This window comes from Scyliorhinus torazame, chromosome 3 (assembly GCF_047496885.1).
Source record: "Scyliorhinus torazame isolate Kashiwa2021f chromosome 3, sScyTor2.1, whole genome shotgun sequence".
Classification (NCBI taxonomy): Eukaryota; Metazoa; Chordata; class Chondrichthyes; order Carcharhiniformes; family Scyliorhinidae; genus Scyliorhinus; species Scyliorhinus torazame.
The window spans coordinates 22,217,270-22,236,254 of NC_092709.1; the positions used below are offsets into that span (position 1 = coordinate 22,217,270).

The 18,985-nt window shown below is 49.0% G+C and overlaps 1 protein-coding gene across 2 annotated transcripts in view; it reads right to left on the bottom strand.

The window, feature by feature from the left end:
• Positions 1-16,458: 16,458 nt before the first annotated feature.
• Positions 16,459-18,985, bottom strand: part of ppp2cb (protein phosphatase 2, catalytic subunit, beta isozyme) — a 40,361-nt gene continuing 37,834 nt past the window's right edge. For both annotated transcript variants that reach the window (XM_072495396.1, XM_072495397.1), the window contains exon 7: positions 16,459-17,313. In XM_072495396.1, coding sequence (XP_072351497.1) covers positions 17,241-17,313 — 73 coding nt within the window. In that variant the 3' untranslated portion in view covers positions 16,459-17,240. The remainder of the gene's footprint in view (positions 17,314-18,985) is intronic.

The window sequence follows — 18,985 nt, forward strand, 5'->3', positions numbered from 1 at the left end:
GGGACACAATCCTCTATCCTCATTGCCATTACCTTGGCCAGAATCTTAGCGTCTACATTTAGGAGGGAAATAGGTCTATAGGACCCGCATTGCAGCGGGTCCTTTTCCTTCTTTAGGAGAAGCGATATCGTTGCCTCAGATATAGTCGGGGGCAGCTGTCCCCTTTCCTTTGCTTCATTAAAGGTCCTCATCAGTAGCGGGGCGAGCAAGTCCACATATTTCCTATAAAATTCAACTGGGAATCCATCCGGTCCCGGAGCCTTCCCCGCCTGCATGCTCCTAATTCCTTTCACTACTTCCTCTATTTCAATCTGTGCTCCCAGTCCCACCCTTTCCTGCTCCTCCACCTTGGGAAATTCCAGCCGGTCCAGAAAGCCCATCATTCTCTCCCTCCCATCCGGGGGTTGAGCTTCGTATAATTTTTTATAAAATGCCTTGAACACTCCATTCACTCTCTCCGCTCCCCGCTCCATCTCTCCTTCCTCATCCCTCACTCCCCCTATTTCCCTCGCTGCTCCCCTTTTCCTCAATTGGTGGGCCAGCAACCTGCTCGCCTTCTCCCCATATTCGTACTGTACACCCTGTGCCTTCCTCCACTGTGCCTCTGCAGTACCCGTTGTCAGCAAGTCAAATTCTATGTGTAGCCTTTGCCTTTCCCTGTACAGTCCCTCCTCCGGTGCCTCCGCATATTGCCTGTCCACCCTCAGAAGTTCTTGCAGCAACCGCTCCCGTTCCCTACTCTCCTGCTTTCCTTTATGTGCCCTTATTGATATCAGCTCCCCTCTAACCACTGCCTTCAGCGCCTCCCAGACCACTCCCACCTGGACCTCCCCATTATCATTGAGTTCCAAGTACTTTTCAATGCACCCCTCACCCTTAGACACACCCCCTCATCTGCCATTAGTCCCATGTCCATTCTCCAGGGTGGGCGCCCTTCTGTTTCCTCCCCTATCTCCAAGTCCACCCAATGTGGAGCGTGATCCGAAATGGCTATAGCCGTATACTCCGTTCCCCTCACCTTCGGGATCAACGCCCTTCCCAAAACAAAAAAGTCTATTCGCGAATAGACTTTGTGGACATAGGAGAAAAACGAAAACTCCTTACTCCTCGGTCTGCTAAATCTCCACGGGTCTACTCCTCCCATCTGCTCCATAAAATCTTTAAGCACCTTGGCTGCTGCCGGCCTCCTTCCAGTCCTGGACCTCGACCTGTCCAGCCCTGGTTCCAACACCGTATTGAAATCTCCCCCCATTACCAACTTTCCCACCTCTAGGTCCGGGATGCGTCCTAGCATACGCCTCATAAAATTGGCATCATCCCAGTTCGGGGCATATACGTTTACCAAAACCACCGTCTCCCCCTGTAGTTTGCCACTCACCATCACGTATCTGCCCCCGTTATCCGCCACTATAGTCTTTGCCTCAAACATTACCCGCTTCCCCACTAATATAGCCACCCCCCTGTTTTTCACATCTAGCCCCGAATGGAACACCTGCCCCACCCAACCTTTGCGTAGTCTCACCTGGTCTATCAGTTTCAAGTGTGTTTCCTGTAACATAACCACGTCTGCCTTAAGTTTCTTAAGGTGTGCGAGTACCCGTGCCCTCTTTATCAGCCCGTTCAGCCCTCTCACGTTCCACGTGATCAGCCGGGTTGGGGGGCTTTTTACCCCCCCCCCCCCTTGTCGATTAGCCATCCCCTTTTTCCAGCTCCTCACCCGGTTCCCACGCAGCTGTGTCCCCCCCCAGGCGGTGCCCCCCCGCCCATCCCACCCCATGCCAGCTCCCCCCTCTCCCCAGCAGCAGCAGCCCAATAATTCCCCCCTCCCACCCCGCCAGCTAGATCCCCCACTAGCGTAGTTACACCCCCCATGTTGCTCCCAGAAGTCAGCAAACTCTGGCCGACCTCGGCTTCCCCCCGTGACCTCGGCTCGCACCGTGCGACGCCCCCTCCTTCGTGCTTCCCTATTCCCGCCATGATTATCGTAGCGCGGGAACCGAGCCCGCGCTTCCCCCTTGGCCCCGCCCCCAATGGCCAACGCCCCATCTCCTCCACCTCCTTTCCTCCCCCCACCACCTCCTGTGGAAGAGAGAAAAGTTACCACATCGCAGGATTAATAACATAAAACTCCTCTTTCCCCCTTTTTTACCCCCCTCTTCGCCCCCCATACTCGCCCCACCACTTTTTTTCAAACGTTCTTTTTTTAATAACCCGCTTATTCCAATTTTTCTTCCACGATAAAAGTCCACGCCTCATCCGCCGTCTCGAAGTAGTGGTGCCTCCCTTGATATGTGACCCACAGTCTTGCCGGTTGCAGCATTCCGAACTTTATCTTCTTTTTGTGAAGCACCGCCTTGGCCCGATTAAAGCTCGCCCTCCTTCTCGCTACCTCCGCACTCCAGTCCTGGTATACGCGGATCACCGCGTTCTCCCACTTACTGCTCCGAGTTTTCTTTGCCCATCTAAGGACCATCTCTCTATCCTTAAAACGGAGGAATCTCACCACTCTGGCTCTAGGACTTTCTCCTGCTCTCGGTCCTCGCGCCATCACTCGGTATGCTCCCTCCACCTCCAGCGGACCCGCCGGGGCCTCCGCTCCCATTAACGAGTGCAGCATCGTGCTCACATATGCCCCGACGTCCGCTCCCTCCGCACCTTCAGGAAAACCAAGAATCCTTAGGTTGTTCCTCCTCGCGTTGTTCTCCAGCGCCTCCAGCCTTTCCACACATCGTTTATGGTGTGCCTCGTGCATCTCCGTCTTCACCACCAGGCCCTGTATGTCGTCCTCATTCTCGGCAGCCTTTGCCTTCACGACCCGAAGCTCCCGCTCCTGGGTCTTTTGCTCCTCCTTTAGCCCTTCGATCGCCTGTAATATCGGGGCCAACAGCTCCTTCTTCATTTCCTTTTTGAGTTCTTCCACGCAGCGTTTCAAAAACTCGTGTTGTTCAGGGCCCCATATTAAACTGCCACCTTCCGTCGCCATCTTGGTTTTTGCTTGCCTTCCTTGCCGCTGCTCTAAAGGATCCACCGCAATCCGGCCACCTTCCTCTCCTTTTTTCATCCGTATCCAGGGGGGATTCCCTTCTGGTTCACCGCACAGTACTTTTAGCCGTTAAAATTGCCGTTGGGGCTCTTATTAAGAGCCCAAAAGTCCGTTCCACCGGGAGCTGCCGAAACGTGCGACTCAGCTGGTCATCGCCGCACCCGGAAGTCAGGAGCAGGAATCCTGACTGATGTTAGTTGCCCTCCCTGCTGAGGGCAGTTGGGGTGAATTATCGACCCAAATGAGATCAGCAAGCTGAGTACATGCCGGTGATCAAACTGGTATTTGGCAGTTAGATATAAAGGCATTATATCTAACCCCTCTCCACATGTATAGCGCCTGGCCTGCTGGCTTTCCAGCATTTCTGTTTTTATTCCTTGAGAGTTGATTGCCACAGTGAGCAGCAAACTTTTCACTAAAGTTCACTTAACCTGAATTCAGCATCAGGGGTAAATTCGAAAAACCTTTCCACCTTTTGAAGAATCCTGAATTCCATTAAATATAGTTGAATTTGTTCTGAAAATATATTCCGTACCATGCAACATCACTATTATAACCCAGCATGGGACTCATCCAGCTGGGGATGATTGTTCCCTAGTGCTAATTATTGCAGCACAGTAGTATAGTGGTTAGCACTGTTGCTTCACAGCTCCAGGATCCCACATTCGATTCCTGGCTTGGGTCACTATCTGTGCGGAGTCTGCACGTTGTCCCCGTGTCTGCGTGGGTTTCCTCCGGTTTCCTCCCACAAGTCCTGAAAGACTTGCTATTAGGTAATTTGGACATACTGAATTCTTCCTCCATGTACCCGAACAGGCACCGGAATGTGGCGATTCGGAGATTTTCACAGTAGCTTCATTGCAGTGTTAATGTAAGCCTACTTGGACCATAAAGATTATTATTATTATTATTATTATTAATTGGGCTATAGCAGCTGACAGAAAGGAATGAGGGCCCTGATATGTGTAACCGGGTCCTGTATAAATACTGCCGTTATGCTGAATGAACGTCTTATGAACTCTCCAAACTCCCCCTTTGCCGTTTACTTCAATTATAAAGATTCAGGTTGGATAGTTTTTCAGTCAAAAGGTTAATGATTTACAACAAGTACAATGAATGTCAAGTTGCGTTTCTAAATCAATGACCATCAAGGCATCGAGTCTTCGCCCTAGTCAGTGACATATTTGGATCTGTGTCATAAAACTGGCATTTAAATAGCATTATTCAGTCTCTCCATTAATTGCTGCTGTGCTGCTTACTTACCAGCTCTGTGTGCACCGATGTGATAGTGGTCTCAGACATGCCCATTTACATGTGGCTGGTTGCAATCAATTAAAATGTCACATTTCACAGTAGCACAGTGGTTAGCACCAGAGACCCCGGTTCGATTCCCGGCTTGGGTCACTGTCTGTGCAGAGTCTGTGCACACGTTCTCCCTGTGTCTGCGTGGGCTTCCTCTGGATGCTCTGGTTTCCTCCCACATGTCCCGAAAGACGTACTTGTTAAGTGAATTGGACATTCTGAATTCTCCCTCTTTGTACCTGAACAGGCGGCCTCCCCGAACAGGCGCCGGAATGTGGCGACTGGGGGCTTTTCACATTGGCTTCATTGCAGTGTTAATGTAAGCCTACTAGTGACATTAATAAAGATTAATATTATTTCGAAAGATTTACATGAAACATATCAAAAAGTCAACCTACAGAAGTGGATTGGAAGTCTCTATCTGGATGGGAAGAGAAAATACACTCATACTGTGTTGTACACATTGCCCGTGTATGTTTGGACACATCAAGGTTCCACAAACAGCAATGAGATGATTTTTTAAAAATTGATTCTCAGGATATGGGAGCCACTGACAGACTTGCGTTAATTCCCCAATTATCCTCAAGGTGGTTCCGAAGGAGCCATACTGGACTCGACGGTTTAACTGTTTCTCTCTCCACAGATGCTTATCGACTGGCTGAGCTTTTCCAGCACTTAGATCACCATCATTTACCTGAGTTGGTGGTGTTGCCATTCTTCTTGTACCACTGCAATTTATGTGGTGAAGGTATTCCCACAAGGTAGAAAAAGAAATACCAGGTTTGACCCAGCAACAACGAAGGTAGTGTGTGACTTGAAGGGGAACTTGGAAGTGTTGCTAACTTTTTGCACATGCTTGCTTCCTTTGTCCTTCTAGATGGCATGGGTGTTGCAGATTTGAGAGTAAACGTTGAAGAAGCACTTCAGAGTGCTGCTGCAGGTCATCCTGTATATACACAAAATTACATAGAAGGTAGGCCACGCAAAGAAGCTTAACTGCTCTAAGACACCAACCTCTTCCCATCGTACTTCATCTAAAACTATCAGCATATTCTCCTATTTCTTTCTTCTTCCTAGCTTCCTGTAAATGCATCCATGCTAATAGCCTCAGTAACATCTTGGGGCAGTGAGAACCACGTTCTACCCCCTCTCCCAGCATATAAGCTTTTCATGAATTCTTTATTGGATTTATTAGTGATTGTCCGATATTTGGATTTGGATTTGATTATTGTCACATGTACCGAGGCACAGTGAACAGTATTGTTCTGCATACAGTTCAGATCATTCCATACATGAAAAAAATACATAGGGCAAACATAAATGCACAATGTAAATACACAGGCATCGGGTGAAGCATACAGGAGTGTAGTACTACTCAGTAGAGAAGATGTGCGAAGTGATCAGATCAGTCCATAAGAGAGTCATTTAGGAGTCTGGTAACAGCAGGGGAGAAGCTGTTTTTGAATGTTAATTTGTGATCTCAGACTTTTGTATCTCTTGCCCAATGGAAGAAGTTGGAAGAGGGAATAAGTTATGTGGGAGGGGTCTTTGATTATGCTGCCCACTTTCCCAAGGCAGCGGGAGGTGCAGAGTCAATAGATGGGAGGCGGGTTCAGGCAATTGTCTGGGCTGTATTCATGACTCTCTGTAGTTTCTTACAGTCTTGGGCCAAGCAGTTGCCATACCAGGCTGTGATGCAGCCAGATAGGATGCTTTCAATGGTGCATCGGTAAAAGTTGGTAAGAGTCAATGTGGACATGCCGAATTTCCTTAGTTTCCTGAGGAAGTATAAGCGCTGTTGTGCTTTCTTGGTGTCAGCATCGATGTAGGTGGACCAGGACAGAATGTTGGTGATGTGCACACCTAGGAATTTGAAACTGTCACTCATTGCCACCTCGACACCATTGATGCAGACAGGGGCGTGTATGATACTTTGCTTCCTGAAGTCAATGACCAGCTCTTTAGTTTTGCTGACATTGAGAGATTGTTGTTGTTACATCACTCCACGAGGTTCTCTATCTCTCTCCTGTACTGTGACTCATCGTTGTTTGAGATACAACCCACTACAGTTATGTCATCAGCAAACCTGTAGATGGAGTTGGAGCCAAATTTTGCCACACAGTTGTGTGTGTATAGGGAATATAGTATGCGGCTCTGCGGGGCCCCAGGTATTGAAAACTATCGTGGAGGAGTTGTTGTTGTTAATTCTCACTGATTGTGGTCTCTGGGTCAGAAAGTCGAGGATCCAAGTCCTGGGTTTTGGAGCTTTGATATGAGCTTGTCTGGGATTATGGTATTGAAGGAGGAGTTGTAGTCAATGAATAGGAGTCTGACGTAGGAGTCCTTGTTGTTGTGATGAGTGTAGGGTCAGGGAGATGGCATCTGCTGTGGACTGGTTGTGGTGGTATTTACCATCCCTATCATTATACTCCCAATTGTAAATATTTGCTTTATTTCTGCTCATCATAAATTTAAACACTTATGTTATCCCAAAATCAACCAGACACAATCCTCTATTTTCTAGGAAAAGATCCCAGCATGTTTGATCTTTCCCAGTTTTAAGTTTTGTCAGTTCAGTTAACAGCCTTGTAAATCTTGTTTGCACCTTCAATGATTTGATATATTTTTGTAATATGGAGATCAGAAATCCGCACAGTATTGTTGGCTCCTCGATTTTGGTTTGCACTTATGAAGAACTTATAAAGCAGCAAGTTCCACTTTTACATAAGGTCTCACTGAAAATTATTTAGTGGTATAGGAGATACGTAACGGTATTAGGAACTTGCATTTATATAGATAAGTTCACAACTTCAGGGTGCTTCAAATATTTTGCAGCCAATGTAGCACATTTTGATGTTTAGATTCCTACATTACAACAGTGACTAAAGGGCTTCATCTGATCAGGTCTTGACACCTCAGTAATTAAACAGCTAAGTTTCCTGTGCAGGGGGGGTGTCTGACGAGTGGGGTGGAGCATAAGAGGCTCTCAGACAGAGCACGATGTAAACAGAAAGGGACATTTACAAGCAGTGGCACTGTTTACAATCCAGAGTGCCCGTTAGCCTTTTGAATTTTGAGAGTTGAAGAAAAGGGGGAACTTTTCTCTGCTAAGGCCAAAATAAGGTCCCATTTTAAACATGGTCACCACCAGTTCATCTTGAGGGATCCAATTATTACCTAAAGTTAAAGTGTGGACTATTGACCACAAGGATGGGATCAAGGGTTGGAAAAACTCCACCCAACTCCAGATGCTGACTGAGGTGCAGGGGCTGGGGGAAAAATAGCCTTGCGAGACCACATTCTTCAATGCTTCAATCACATCAATTAATTGCTGTTCAAGGCTCATTTGTGGTTATGTTCACATCTCGCATGTTCTGGCCAGGAATGCTTAACAAACCAAGTCAAGTTATGCTTCCAATTTTGCATTGGTGTAACTGGCTTCAAGGTTGAATGCACGCACACCAGACATTATTGCTTTACTGGCCCCACTCACTGCTGGGAATTTTACACGAGTTGATGGATAAATGCATTCATAGCATAAAAGTATAGAATGGACTTCCTGTTGCGGCAATGCCTGGATAGGTCACACGTTCGGCAGCTCCCGCCGGGAACGGACTTTTGGGCTCTCTAGAGGGGCCCCAACGGCACTTGTTCGACGGCTTCCAGTGTGGGAAGGTGACAGCAAGGTCCCCCCGACAGTATATGGAGTGGACCAGGAGTGGAGCGGTGAAAAAAGGGATCTTGGAGCAGCGAAAAGTGAGAGGGAGAGAAAGCAAGATGGCGGAGGGTGGAGACTAAGCAGCATGGGCGCAGTGGTCACAGGAGCAGCAGGGGTTTCTTAAACGCTGCTTTGAGGAGCTGAAAACCGAAATGCTGGCGCCAATGCGGCGATTGAGAAGCTAGTGGAGACCCAGAAGGCCCAAGGGGCGGCGACCCGAGAGGTGCGGCAAAAAGCCTCGGAGAACGAGGACGAGATCTTGGGCCTGGCGGTGAAGGTGGAGGCGCATGAGGCGCTACACAAGAGGTGGGCGGAAAGATTTGAGGATCTGGAGAATAGGTCGAGGAGGAAGAATCTTCGGATTCTGGGTCTCCCTGAAGGAGTGAAGGGGCCCGATGCCGGGGCATATGTGAGCACGATGCTCAATTCGCTGATGGGCGCGGGAGCCTTCCCGAGGCCCCTGGAGCTGGATGGGGCGCACCGGGACCTGGCAAGGAGACCCAAGGCCAACGAGCCGCCAAGGGCTGTAGTGGTGAGGTTTCACCGCTTTACGGACAGAGAGTGTGTCTTGAGATGGGCCAAGAAAGAGTGGAGATCCGAATCTACCAGGACTGGAGTGCAGAGGTGGCCAAGAAGAGAGCTGGCTTTAATCGGGCTAAGGTGGTGCTCCATCGGAAGGGGGTGAAGTTCGGTATGCTGCAGCCAGCGCGATTGTGGGTCACATTCCAGGATCGGCACCACTATTTTGAAACGCCTGAGGAGGCTTGGAGCTTTATACAGACTGAAATGTTGGACTCAAATTGAGGGTTTGTGGTTGGGGGTGGGGGGATGTTTGCTGTATATATGGTTTCAACTATGTGTAGGGAATGTTCCCTTGGTTGGGTGCTGGATGGGGATGGGTGAAGGGATTTGATGGGGAGACTGGGAGAGTGTGGGCGTCGGTGTTGGAGGGAGGGGAGGCCCGGGGATGGGGAATTGAGGTAAGGCCGCAAAGGAGCTGCGCCAGAGGGGGCGGGGCCGGCTCAGGAAAGCGCGGGCTTTTTCCCACGCTAGGGAAGGACGGAGACGGGGGTCGGAGGGGGGGGGGGGGCGGTACTGGAGAGGAGCGCACACTGACGGCCAGGGAGGGGGGATTCCCACACAGGTGGGGTCGATGGGAAGGCGGGAGAGGCCGGGGTCAGCAGACTTACGGGAGTGTTATGGGGGGAGCAAAAGAGCTAGATATGGATCTAGCGGGGTGAGGGGGGGGCGAGTGGGGGTATAGGGTTGCTGCTGCATTGGCCAAAAGGGAACTGGAAATAGGAGAGGAGGTCGGGGCGGGGGTCCGCCGTCTGGGGGACTGGAGGGTGCGGGAGGCACGGGCACGTGACTGGCCTAGAAAAGGAGATGGCTAGTGGGCCGGGGAGGGGGGTGAGCAGCCCCCCAATCCGGCTGATAACTTGGAATGTGAGGGGCCTGAATGCGCCGGTTAAGAGGGCCTGAGTGTTCACGCACTTAAAGGGACTGAAGGCAGACATGGTTATGCTTCAGGAGACACATTTGAAGGTGGCAGATCAGGTTAGGCTGAGAAAGGGATGGGTAGGACAGGTATTCCATTCAGGGCTGGATGTGAAGAACAGAGGGGTTGCAATACTGGTGGGGAAGCAGGTGTCGTTTGAGGCAAAGAATATTGTAGTGGATAACGGAGGTCGATATGTGATGGTGAGCGGTAGGTTGCAGGGGGTGCGGGTGGTACTGGTAAACGTATACGCCCCGAACTGGGATGATGCCGGATTTATGAAGCGCATGCTGGGTCGGATTCCGGACCTTGAGGTAGGAAGCTTGATAATGGGGGGGGGATTTCAATACGGTGCTGGATCCAGCATTGGATCGCTCTAGGTCCAAGACGGGGAAGAGGCCGGCTGCGGCCAAGGTGCTTAGGGGGTTTATGGACCAGATGGGGGAGTGGATCCATGGAGGTTTGCCAGGCCCCTGGCCAGGGAATTCTCATTCTTTTCCCATGTACATAGAGCCTACCCCCGGATAGATTTTTTTGTTTTGAGTAGGCCGCTAATCCCGAAAGTGGAGGGAACGGAGTATTCGGCCATAGCCATCTCAGACCACGCCCCGCACTGGGTGGAGCTGGAGTTAGGAGAGGAGAGGGATCAGCGCCCGTTTTGGCGTCTTGATGTGGGATTGTGCGGGAGGGTGCGGGGGTGCATCGAGAGATATTTGGAGGCCAATGACAACGGAGAGGTGCAGGTGGGGGTAGTCTGGGAGGCGTTGACGGCGGTGGCCAGGGGAGAGTTAATCTCCATTAGGGCCCACAGGGAGAAGAGAGACGGCAGGGAGAGGGAGAGGTTGGTGGGGGAGATCTTAAGGGTGGACAGGAGATATGCAGAGGCCCCCGAGGAGGGACTACTCAGGGAGCGGCGAAGCCTCCAGACGGAGTTTGACCTGTTGACCACAGGGAAAGCAGAGGCACAGTGGAGGAAAGCACAGGGGGCGACCTACGAGTATGGGAAGAAGGTGAGCCGGATGCTGGCACACCAGCTTCGTAAGAGGGAGGCAGCGAGGGAGATAGGTGGAGTTAAGGATAGCGGGGGGAATACGATGCGGAGTGCGGTGAGAGTAAATGAGGTATTCAAGGACTTCTATGAGGAGCTGTACAGATCTGAGCCCCCAGCGGAGGAAGAGGGGATGCGACGATTTTTGGATCAACTGAGGTTCCCGAGGGTGGAGGAGCAGGAGGTGGCTGATTTAGGGGCGCCAATTGAGCACTGCAATGTGGGTCATATAGACCGATCTCGCTCCTCAATGTGGATGCTAAGTTGCTGGCAAAAGTGCTGGCTACGAGAATTGAGGACTGTGTCCCGGGGGTGATTCATGAGGACCAGACGGGATTTGTAAAGGGCAGGCAGCTAAACACAAATGTACGGAGGCTCCTCAACGTGATTATGATGCCATCGGTGGAGGGAGAAGCGGAGGTAGTGGCAGCTATGGACGCGGAGAAGGCCTTCGACCTGGTGGAGTGTGAGTATCTTTGGGAAGTGTTGCGGAGGTTTGGGTTCGGGGAGGGGTTCATCAGCTGGGTCAGGCTGCTATATAGAGCCCCGGTGGCGAGTGTGGCTACGAATCAGCGGAGGTCGGAGTACTTTCGGCTGTACTGAGGGACGAGGTCAAAGAGATCTAGGAGTACAGGTTCACAGGTCACTGAAAGGGGCAACACAGGTGGAGAAGGTAGTCAAGAAGGCATACGGCATGCTTGCCTTCATTGGCCGGGGCATTGAGTGTAAGAATTGGCAAGTCATGTTGCAGCTATATAGAACCTTAGTTAGGCCACTTGGAGTATAGTGTTCAATTCTGGTCGCCACACTACCAGAAGGATGTGGAGGCTTTAGAGAGGGTGCAGAAGAGATTTACCAGAATGTTGCCTGGTATGGAGGGCATTAGCTATGAGGAGCGGTTGAATAAACTCGGTTTGTTCTCACTGGAACGAAGGAGGTTGAGGGGCGACCTGATAGAGGTCTACAAAATTATGAGGGGCATAGACAGAGTGGATAGTCAGAGGCTTTTCCCCGGGGTAGAGGGGTCAATTACTAGGGGGCATAGGTTTAAGGTGAGAGGGGCAAGGTTTAGAGTAGATGTACGAGGCAAGTTTTTTACGCAGAGGGTAGTGGGTGCCTGGAACTCGCTACCGGAGGAGGTGGTGGAAGCAGGGACGATAGTGACATTTAAGGGGCATCTTGACAAATACATGAATAGGATGGGAATAGAGGGATACGGACCCAGGAAGTGTAGAAGATTGTAGTTTAGTCGGGCAGCATGGTCGGCACGGGCTTGGAGGGCCGAAGGGCCTGTTCCTGTGCTGTACATTTCTTTGTTCTTTGAGGCATATCAACCTCTCCCTGTCCCCCTTGTTGTTTGCATTGGCAATTGAGCCTTTGGCCATGGCACTAAGGGAGTCCAGGAAATGGAGGGGATTGGTCCGAGGGGGAGAGGAACATCGGGTGTCGCTGTATGCGGATGACCTGTTGCTGTATGTGGCAGATCCAGTGGAGGGGATGGTGGAGGTCATGCGGATCCTAAGGGAGTTTGGGGACTTCTCGGGCTATAAGCTCAACGTAGGGAAAAGTGAGCTCTTTGTGGTGCATCCAGGGGACCAGGGAAGGGGGATAGATGACCTACCATTGAAGAGGGAGGAAAGGAACTTTCGGTACTTGGGGATCCAGGTGGCTGGGAGTTGGGGGGCCCTGCACAAGCTCAATTTGACGCGGTTGGTGGAGCAGATGGAGGAGGATTTCAAAAGATGGGATGTGCTGCCACTCTCGCTAGCGGGCAGGGTACAGTCGGTTAAAATGATGGTCCTCCCGAGGTTTCTCTTTGTGTTCCAGTGCCTTCCCGTTATGATTACCAAGGCCTTTTTTAAACGGGTAGGTAGGAGCATCATGGGTTTCGTGTGGGCAAATAAGACCCCGAGGGTAAAGAGGGTGTTTCTGGAGCGTAGCAGGGACAGGAATCTGTGCGGCTATTATTGGGCAGCTAACGTGGCGATGATCCGCAAGTGGGTAATAGAGGGAGAGGGGGCAGCGTGGAAGAGGTTGGAGATGGCGTCCTGCAGGGGCCCGAGCTGGAGGGGTGCTGGTGACAGCACCGCTGCCGCTCTCGCCGACAAGGTACACCACAAGTCCGGTGGTGGCGGCGACGTTGAAGATCTGGGGGCAGTGGAGACGGCACAGGGGCGAGGTGGGAGCCTCGGTTTGGTCCCCGATTCAGGAGAACCATCGGTTCGTCCCGAGAAGGATGGATGGGGGGGTTTCGGAGCTGGCATCGGGCAGGGATTAGAAGAATGGGGGACCTGTTTATAGATGGGACATTTGCGAGCCTTGGGGCGCTGGAGGAGAAGTTTGGGTTACCCCCGGGAAATGCGTTCCGGTATATGCAAGTGAGGGCATTTGCGAGGCGGCAGGTGAGGGAATTCCCATTGCTCCCGGCACAGAGGATTCAGGACAGGGTGATTTCACCCTGTATGGGTCGGAGAGGGCAAGGTTTCGGCGATCTATCAGGAGATGAAAGAAGAGGAGGCGGCTTCGGTAGAGGAGCTAAAGGGCAAGTGGGAGGAGCTTGGGGAGGAGATAGATGAGGGTCTGTGGGCTGATGCCCTGAGCAGGGTTAACTCCTCTTCCTCTTGCGCCAGCTTAATACAATTTAAGGTTACTCATAGAGGCAGGTTGAGTAGGTTCTTTGGGATGGAGGGCAGGTGAGAGAGGTGCTCGGGAAGCCCGGCGAGTCACGTCCACATGTTCTGGTTGTGCCCGGCACTGGATGGGTTCTGGAGGGGTTTCGCAAGGACTATATCCAAGGTGGTGAAAGTCCAGATCAAGCCGAGCTGGGGTTTGGCACTATTTGGGGTAACGGATGAGCCGGGATTGCAGGAGGCGAAAGAGGCCGGTATCCTGGCCTTTGCGTACCTGGTAGCACAGCTGAGGATCTTGCTATTATGGAAGGACGCGAAGCCCCCCCAGTGTGGAAGCCTGGATAAATGACATGGCAGGGTTGATTAAGTTGGAGAGGATAAACTTTTCCTTGAGAGGGTCTGTGCAGGGGTTCTTCAGGCGGTGGCAAGCATTCCTAGACTATCTCACAGAGCGTTAGGAGGAGGTCAGCAGCAGCAGCAACCCAAGGGTGGGGGTCTCTTTTGAGAGGGGTATTTGGGTGGGGGGGGCTTCCCCAAGGGTACCTTTGAATGTCATATGGGGTGGTTGCTATATACGGGGAAAACCCAATGTATAAGTTTTGTATTATTTTCGATTGTGTTGCGTTCTTTTGGTTACCGGTTTTGTTGGAAAATCTGAATAAACATTTTTTTAAAATAAAAAATTACACTGCATTAACCCTCTGAAAGAGCACTCCACCCACGTCCATGCTCCCACTTTATCTCTGTAACCTCCCAAACGTTTTGACACTAAGAGGGAATTTAGCATGGCCAATCCACCTAACCTGCACATCTTGGGACTGTGGCAGGAAACTGGTGCACCTGGAGGAAATCCACGAGGACACAAGAACATAGAAATTCTGCACGGACAGTCACCCAAGGCTGGAATTGAACCTGTGTCCCTGGCATTGTGAGGCAGAAGTGCTAAGCCACTGTGCCACCCAAGTTGAAATCCAACAGACAGTAGCATGGTGGGGACTGTCATGCCCAATTCTTTATATTGTAAAATTATTTTTATATCTTTTCCTTTTTTGACATTGCTATCATGTTGACTCTGCCTGGTAAATGGCCAGGTTCTTCAGTACATCTAAACATTAAGGCTGAGATTTCCGAGTTGAGGGACCCTTCCAGTATCTGCTCCTGGGCTATAGGTTACTGGACTGAGACCAGTAACACCTATGATGGCTGTTTGCTGAAACGTATCCAAAACTAACCTGTGTTATACTTTCCCCAGTTTTCCATCTTCCTCTGCTTATAAATGCGAAATGTTCTCAAATTTGAAACCACTCACTGTAGCAGAGTGATCCAAGTTCTAACAAGCCTGTGTGAAACAATCTTTCCTCAATCTCTCACTCATTACTTGCCCATTGAGTCACACAAGAGCCAGAATAATCATACAAGATTAGATAGGTTTAAAAACATAAATAACCTTTGTATTGTAATCCCTCTCCTCATCCATGCAATCACCTGCCCTGGGATCTCTCTCCTCATCCATGCAATCACCTGCCCTGGGATCTCTCTCCTCATCCATGCAATCACCTGCCCTGGGATCTCTCTCCTCATCCATGCAATCACCTGCCCTGGGATCTCTCTCCTCATCCATGCAATCACCTGCCCTGGGATCTCGCTCCTCATCCATGCAATCACCTGCCCTGGGATCTCTCCTCATCCATGCAATCACCTGCCCTGGGATCTCTCTCCTCATCCACGCAATCACCTGCCCTGGGATCTCGCTCCTCATCCATGCAATCACCTGCCCTGGGATCTCGCTCCTCATCCATGCAATCACCTGCCCTGGGATCTCTCTCCTCATCCACGCAATCACCTGCCCTGGGATCTCTCTCCTCATCCATGCAATCACCTGCCCTGGGATCTCTCTCCTCATCCATGCAATCACCTGCCCTGGGATCTCTCTTCTCATCCATGCAATCACCTGCCCTGGGATCAATTGTTCAAGAGTGCAGCAGCCGTTAAACTTTTTTAAAGCGCCTCAGTCACCTTGCCTTGGGCAGCACAGTAACACAGCGGTAAGCTGTTGTTTCACAGCAGTCTGTGCGTTCTCTCAGTGTCTGCCCGAGTTTCCTCCGGGCATTCCGGTTTCCTCCCACAATTCCCGAAAGACGTGCATGTTAGGTGAATTGGACATTCTGAATTCTCCCTCAATGTACCCAAACAGGCACCGGAGTGTGGAGACTGGGAGATTTTCACAGTAACTTCATTGCAGTGTTAATGTAAGCCTACTTGTGACACTAATAAAGATCATTATTGCCTCGGTGAAGCTAAAGCAGAAATACATTAATATAAGCAAATCAGTGGATCAGAAACAAGAACAGAGGACAGTGGAAAAACTCAGATGTGTCAGGTGAGAAAAAGTTAGTGTTCAGTCATGGACTCTTTGTCGGAGCTGAAAAACAATATTTATATTTCAGTTCCGACAAAGAGTTCAAGGCTCAGACGTCCATGACTCAAAAACTGGATTAGAATACTTAGTGGTTGTTTTTGACTGGCACAGATATGATAGGTCAAGGACCTTTTCTTTACTCTGGAGCTCAGTGACTCAAGATTGTTAGCTGTGTTTCTCTCCTCAGACCTGCCAGTGTAGAGTTCCTCCAGCGTTCTTTTATGATTTTCTTCAAGATTGTGCCTTCTTGTTGTGGACTCTAGGTTTTACTGAATCTACTCTGTTGAACATCTATTAGTTTATCCCTCAAGTTGATGCCTCATAATTTAACCCCTTTAAGCTATGATGTTTCTAACATTGTGCATTTTATAACGGAGACAAACATTTTAACGAGAAATATGAATTACAGTAAAAACCGAATAGTGTGCCATTGTGCAACTTTAACTTTGGAAAATGTTCCTTCTTGTATTTAAACACTGAATCAAACCTGATTAATCAATTTGACTGCTGATGCAGTTTTTGACCAGCTAGGAGATGCAATCACAGAATCACCTTTTATACTACTTTTGATGGAATCAATAAAGTTGAAGTGTTTCTGTAAATAGGTCAGACAGAGATAAATTTCACAACAGAACATCCAATAACAATGATTCCCATTACAGAAATCCTAAGTTTGAAAAGAGCAGAAATAGAAATGATCCGAGAAGTTTTGGAATCAGCCTATGATTTTTAAAAACTGATTGCAAATATCAAGGTGTAAAATGTGTGGGAAAGAATGGATGAGACCACACTAACCAGTCCAAGGTTCAAGTTTTGTATTTTATTAGAGTAAGAAGAAAATCTAAGTGAAAAAATTAAACAAGACTTCAGGATGTTTGCCCATATTTGCTCATAACTGTGATTTAAGTTCAATTTAAGATAAACTACTACTTTTCATTTAATAATCTAAAGTATCTTACGGAAACCCAGTGACTGATTATTTGAAGTAGTTTATTGTTCAAATACACCAAGTTAAGTCGCAAGCACTTTTATGTCAAATATATACAGAAAAAAAGTACAGTAACACAGAACAGTGATTCAAACATTGAAAAGGGACATTTTCTCGAACACTCCAGAAGGGGCATTACGAGTCCCCTTCAATTATTCGTAGCATACATTCAGAACAAGTTTTGTGTGCCTCTTACTGAAAACAAAAAAAGGACGGGAAAGCAACACATGCCTGTTAAAACTACAACTAAAAATGTCATGACTGTTGCATTTGGACCTGTTTATTATAGTATTTGTACATCAATATTTCACAGTCTCTGGGTAAAACAAAGTGACGTAACAGCAGACAAAATCTGTCTGTTGGGGATTGAATACCATATTTTCCATACTGAAACAAAACAAAGATAGTAATCACTGTTAAATTGTGCTCAATGCTCCAGGCATAGGACTGCCTTCAGTATGGCACATTTGGTCCGTGTTAATGCTATTAAGTTGTGACAAACAGAAGTAATTTTAGAAAAACATTTAAATTATTGTTGCTTTTTCTGTAGCAGGTGACCTGCTGGCGTGGTTGTAGTGTACAATTAAGAACTCTTTACAGGAAGTAGTCTGGAGTACGGCGGGTGACATGAGGCTCCCCACGGCGAGGCGCTGGATCAAACTGGAGGCTGAGAGGAAAGGAGTTGCACTTAATACATGAACCAAAGAGGCATGAAGGTACATCCCTTCATACATGAAGAGGCATCAAGGTACAAATTTACTATTTTGCATCAAAGAGGCTTTATAATACTAAAAAGGTAGCCACTTTTAAAAAAAGCAATGAGAATTTAAGCAGGAGCTCATATCAGCAAACATCTGCTGCTCTTCTGAGCTGCTTTTGCCTACATTGAAAAGTTACTGAATGTTTCACGTGCTAGTTTAAATGAAAACTGAAAATTAGTGAGGACACCCTATGGGGTCGCTGAGGGCTCCCTGCCCCATCAGGCCTCCCCAATTCCCCTTTTAAGGCACCCCCCACCCCTCCCAGTAGTAAACAGTGCCCGGTCGAGGCCTCGCCGGGGAGGCCGTTGGCTCTGGGGAGCGCAGAGAATCCAGTGCATGTATATTTAAATGAGCTGAATGGCTCACTTAAATATGCAGACCTGGATCAAGTCCAGCGCAGGCAAGATCCAGATTGCAACGTCTCGCAACAGCCTTGCTGCGACACCAGGTTTGGCATGATGAGGTCGTTAAATCAAGCTCTTTCAAGTATCTTATTGAAACTTACAGGATACGGAGCGGCCTAGATAAAGTGGTGAAGATGTTTCCACTAGTAGGAAAAACTAGAACCCTATGGGCACAGCCTCAGACTGAAGGGACAATCCTTTAAAACTGAGATGAGGAGAAATTTCGCTGACGATATAAAAATTGGTGGAGTTGTGGATAGTGAAGAGGATTGTCAGGGGATACAGCAAGATATAAACTGGTTGGAGTCTTGGGCAGAGAAATGGCAGATGGAGTTTAATCCGGACACGTGTGAGGTAATGCACTTTGGAAGGTCCAATGCCTGTAGGAATTATAGTAAATGGTAGAACTCTTGAGAGTATTGACAGGCAGAGATCTGAGCATGCATGTACACCAATCTCTAAAAGTGGCAATGCATGTGGATAAAGTGGTCAAGAAGGCATATGGGCATGCTGGCCTTCTTCGGACGGGGCGATGAATATAAAAATTGGCAAGTCATGTTGTAGCTGTACAGGTCCTTAGTTAGGCCTCATTTGGAATATTCTGTACCATTCTGGTCGCCACAACATCAGAAGGATGTGGATGCTTTGGAGAATGTATAGAAGCAGTTTACTAGGATGTTGCCTGGTATGGAGGGCATTAGCTGAGGAGAGGTTAGATAAACTCGGTCCGTTCTCACTGGAACCTGATAGAAGTCGACAAGATTATGAGCGCATGGACAGAGTGGATAGTCAGATGCTCTTTCCTGGGGTAGAGAGTCAAGCACTAGGGGACATAAGTTTAAAGTGCGTGGGGAAAGTTTAGAACAGATGTGCGAGGCAAAGTTTTTTTTTTAAAAACACAGAGGGTGGTAAATATATGGAACGTGTTGCCTGGGGAGGTGGTGAGAGCAGGTACGATAGCGGCATTTAAGGAGCATCTAGACAAATATATGAATAAGGTGGGAATGGCAGGATATGGACTCCTTAAGTGCATACGGTTTTAGTTTAGACAGGTACCATGGTCGGCGCAGGCTTGGAGGGCCGAAAGGGCTGTTCCTGTGCTGTATTGTTCTTTGTACTTCAGCCAGAGGGTGGCGAGTCTGTGGAATTTTTTGCCACAAAAGGCAGTGGAGGC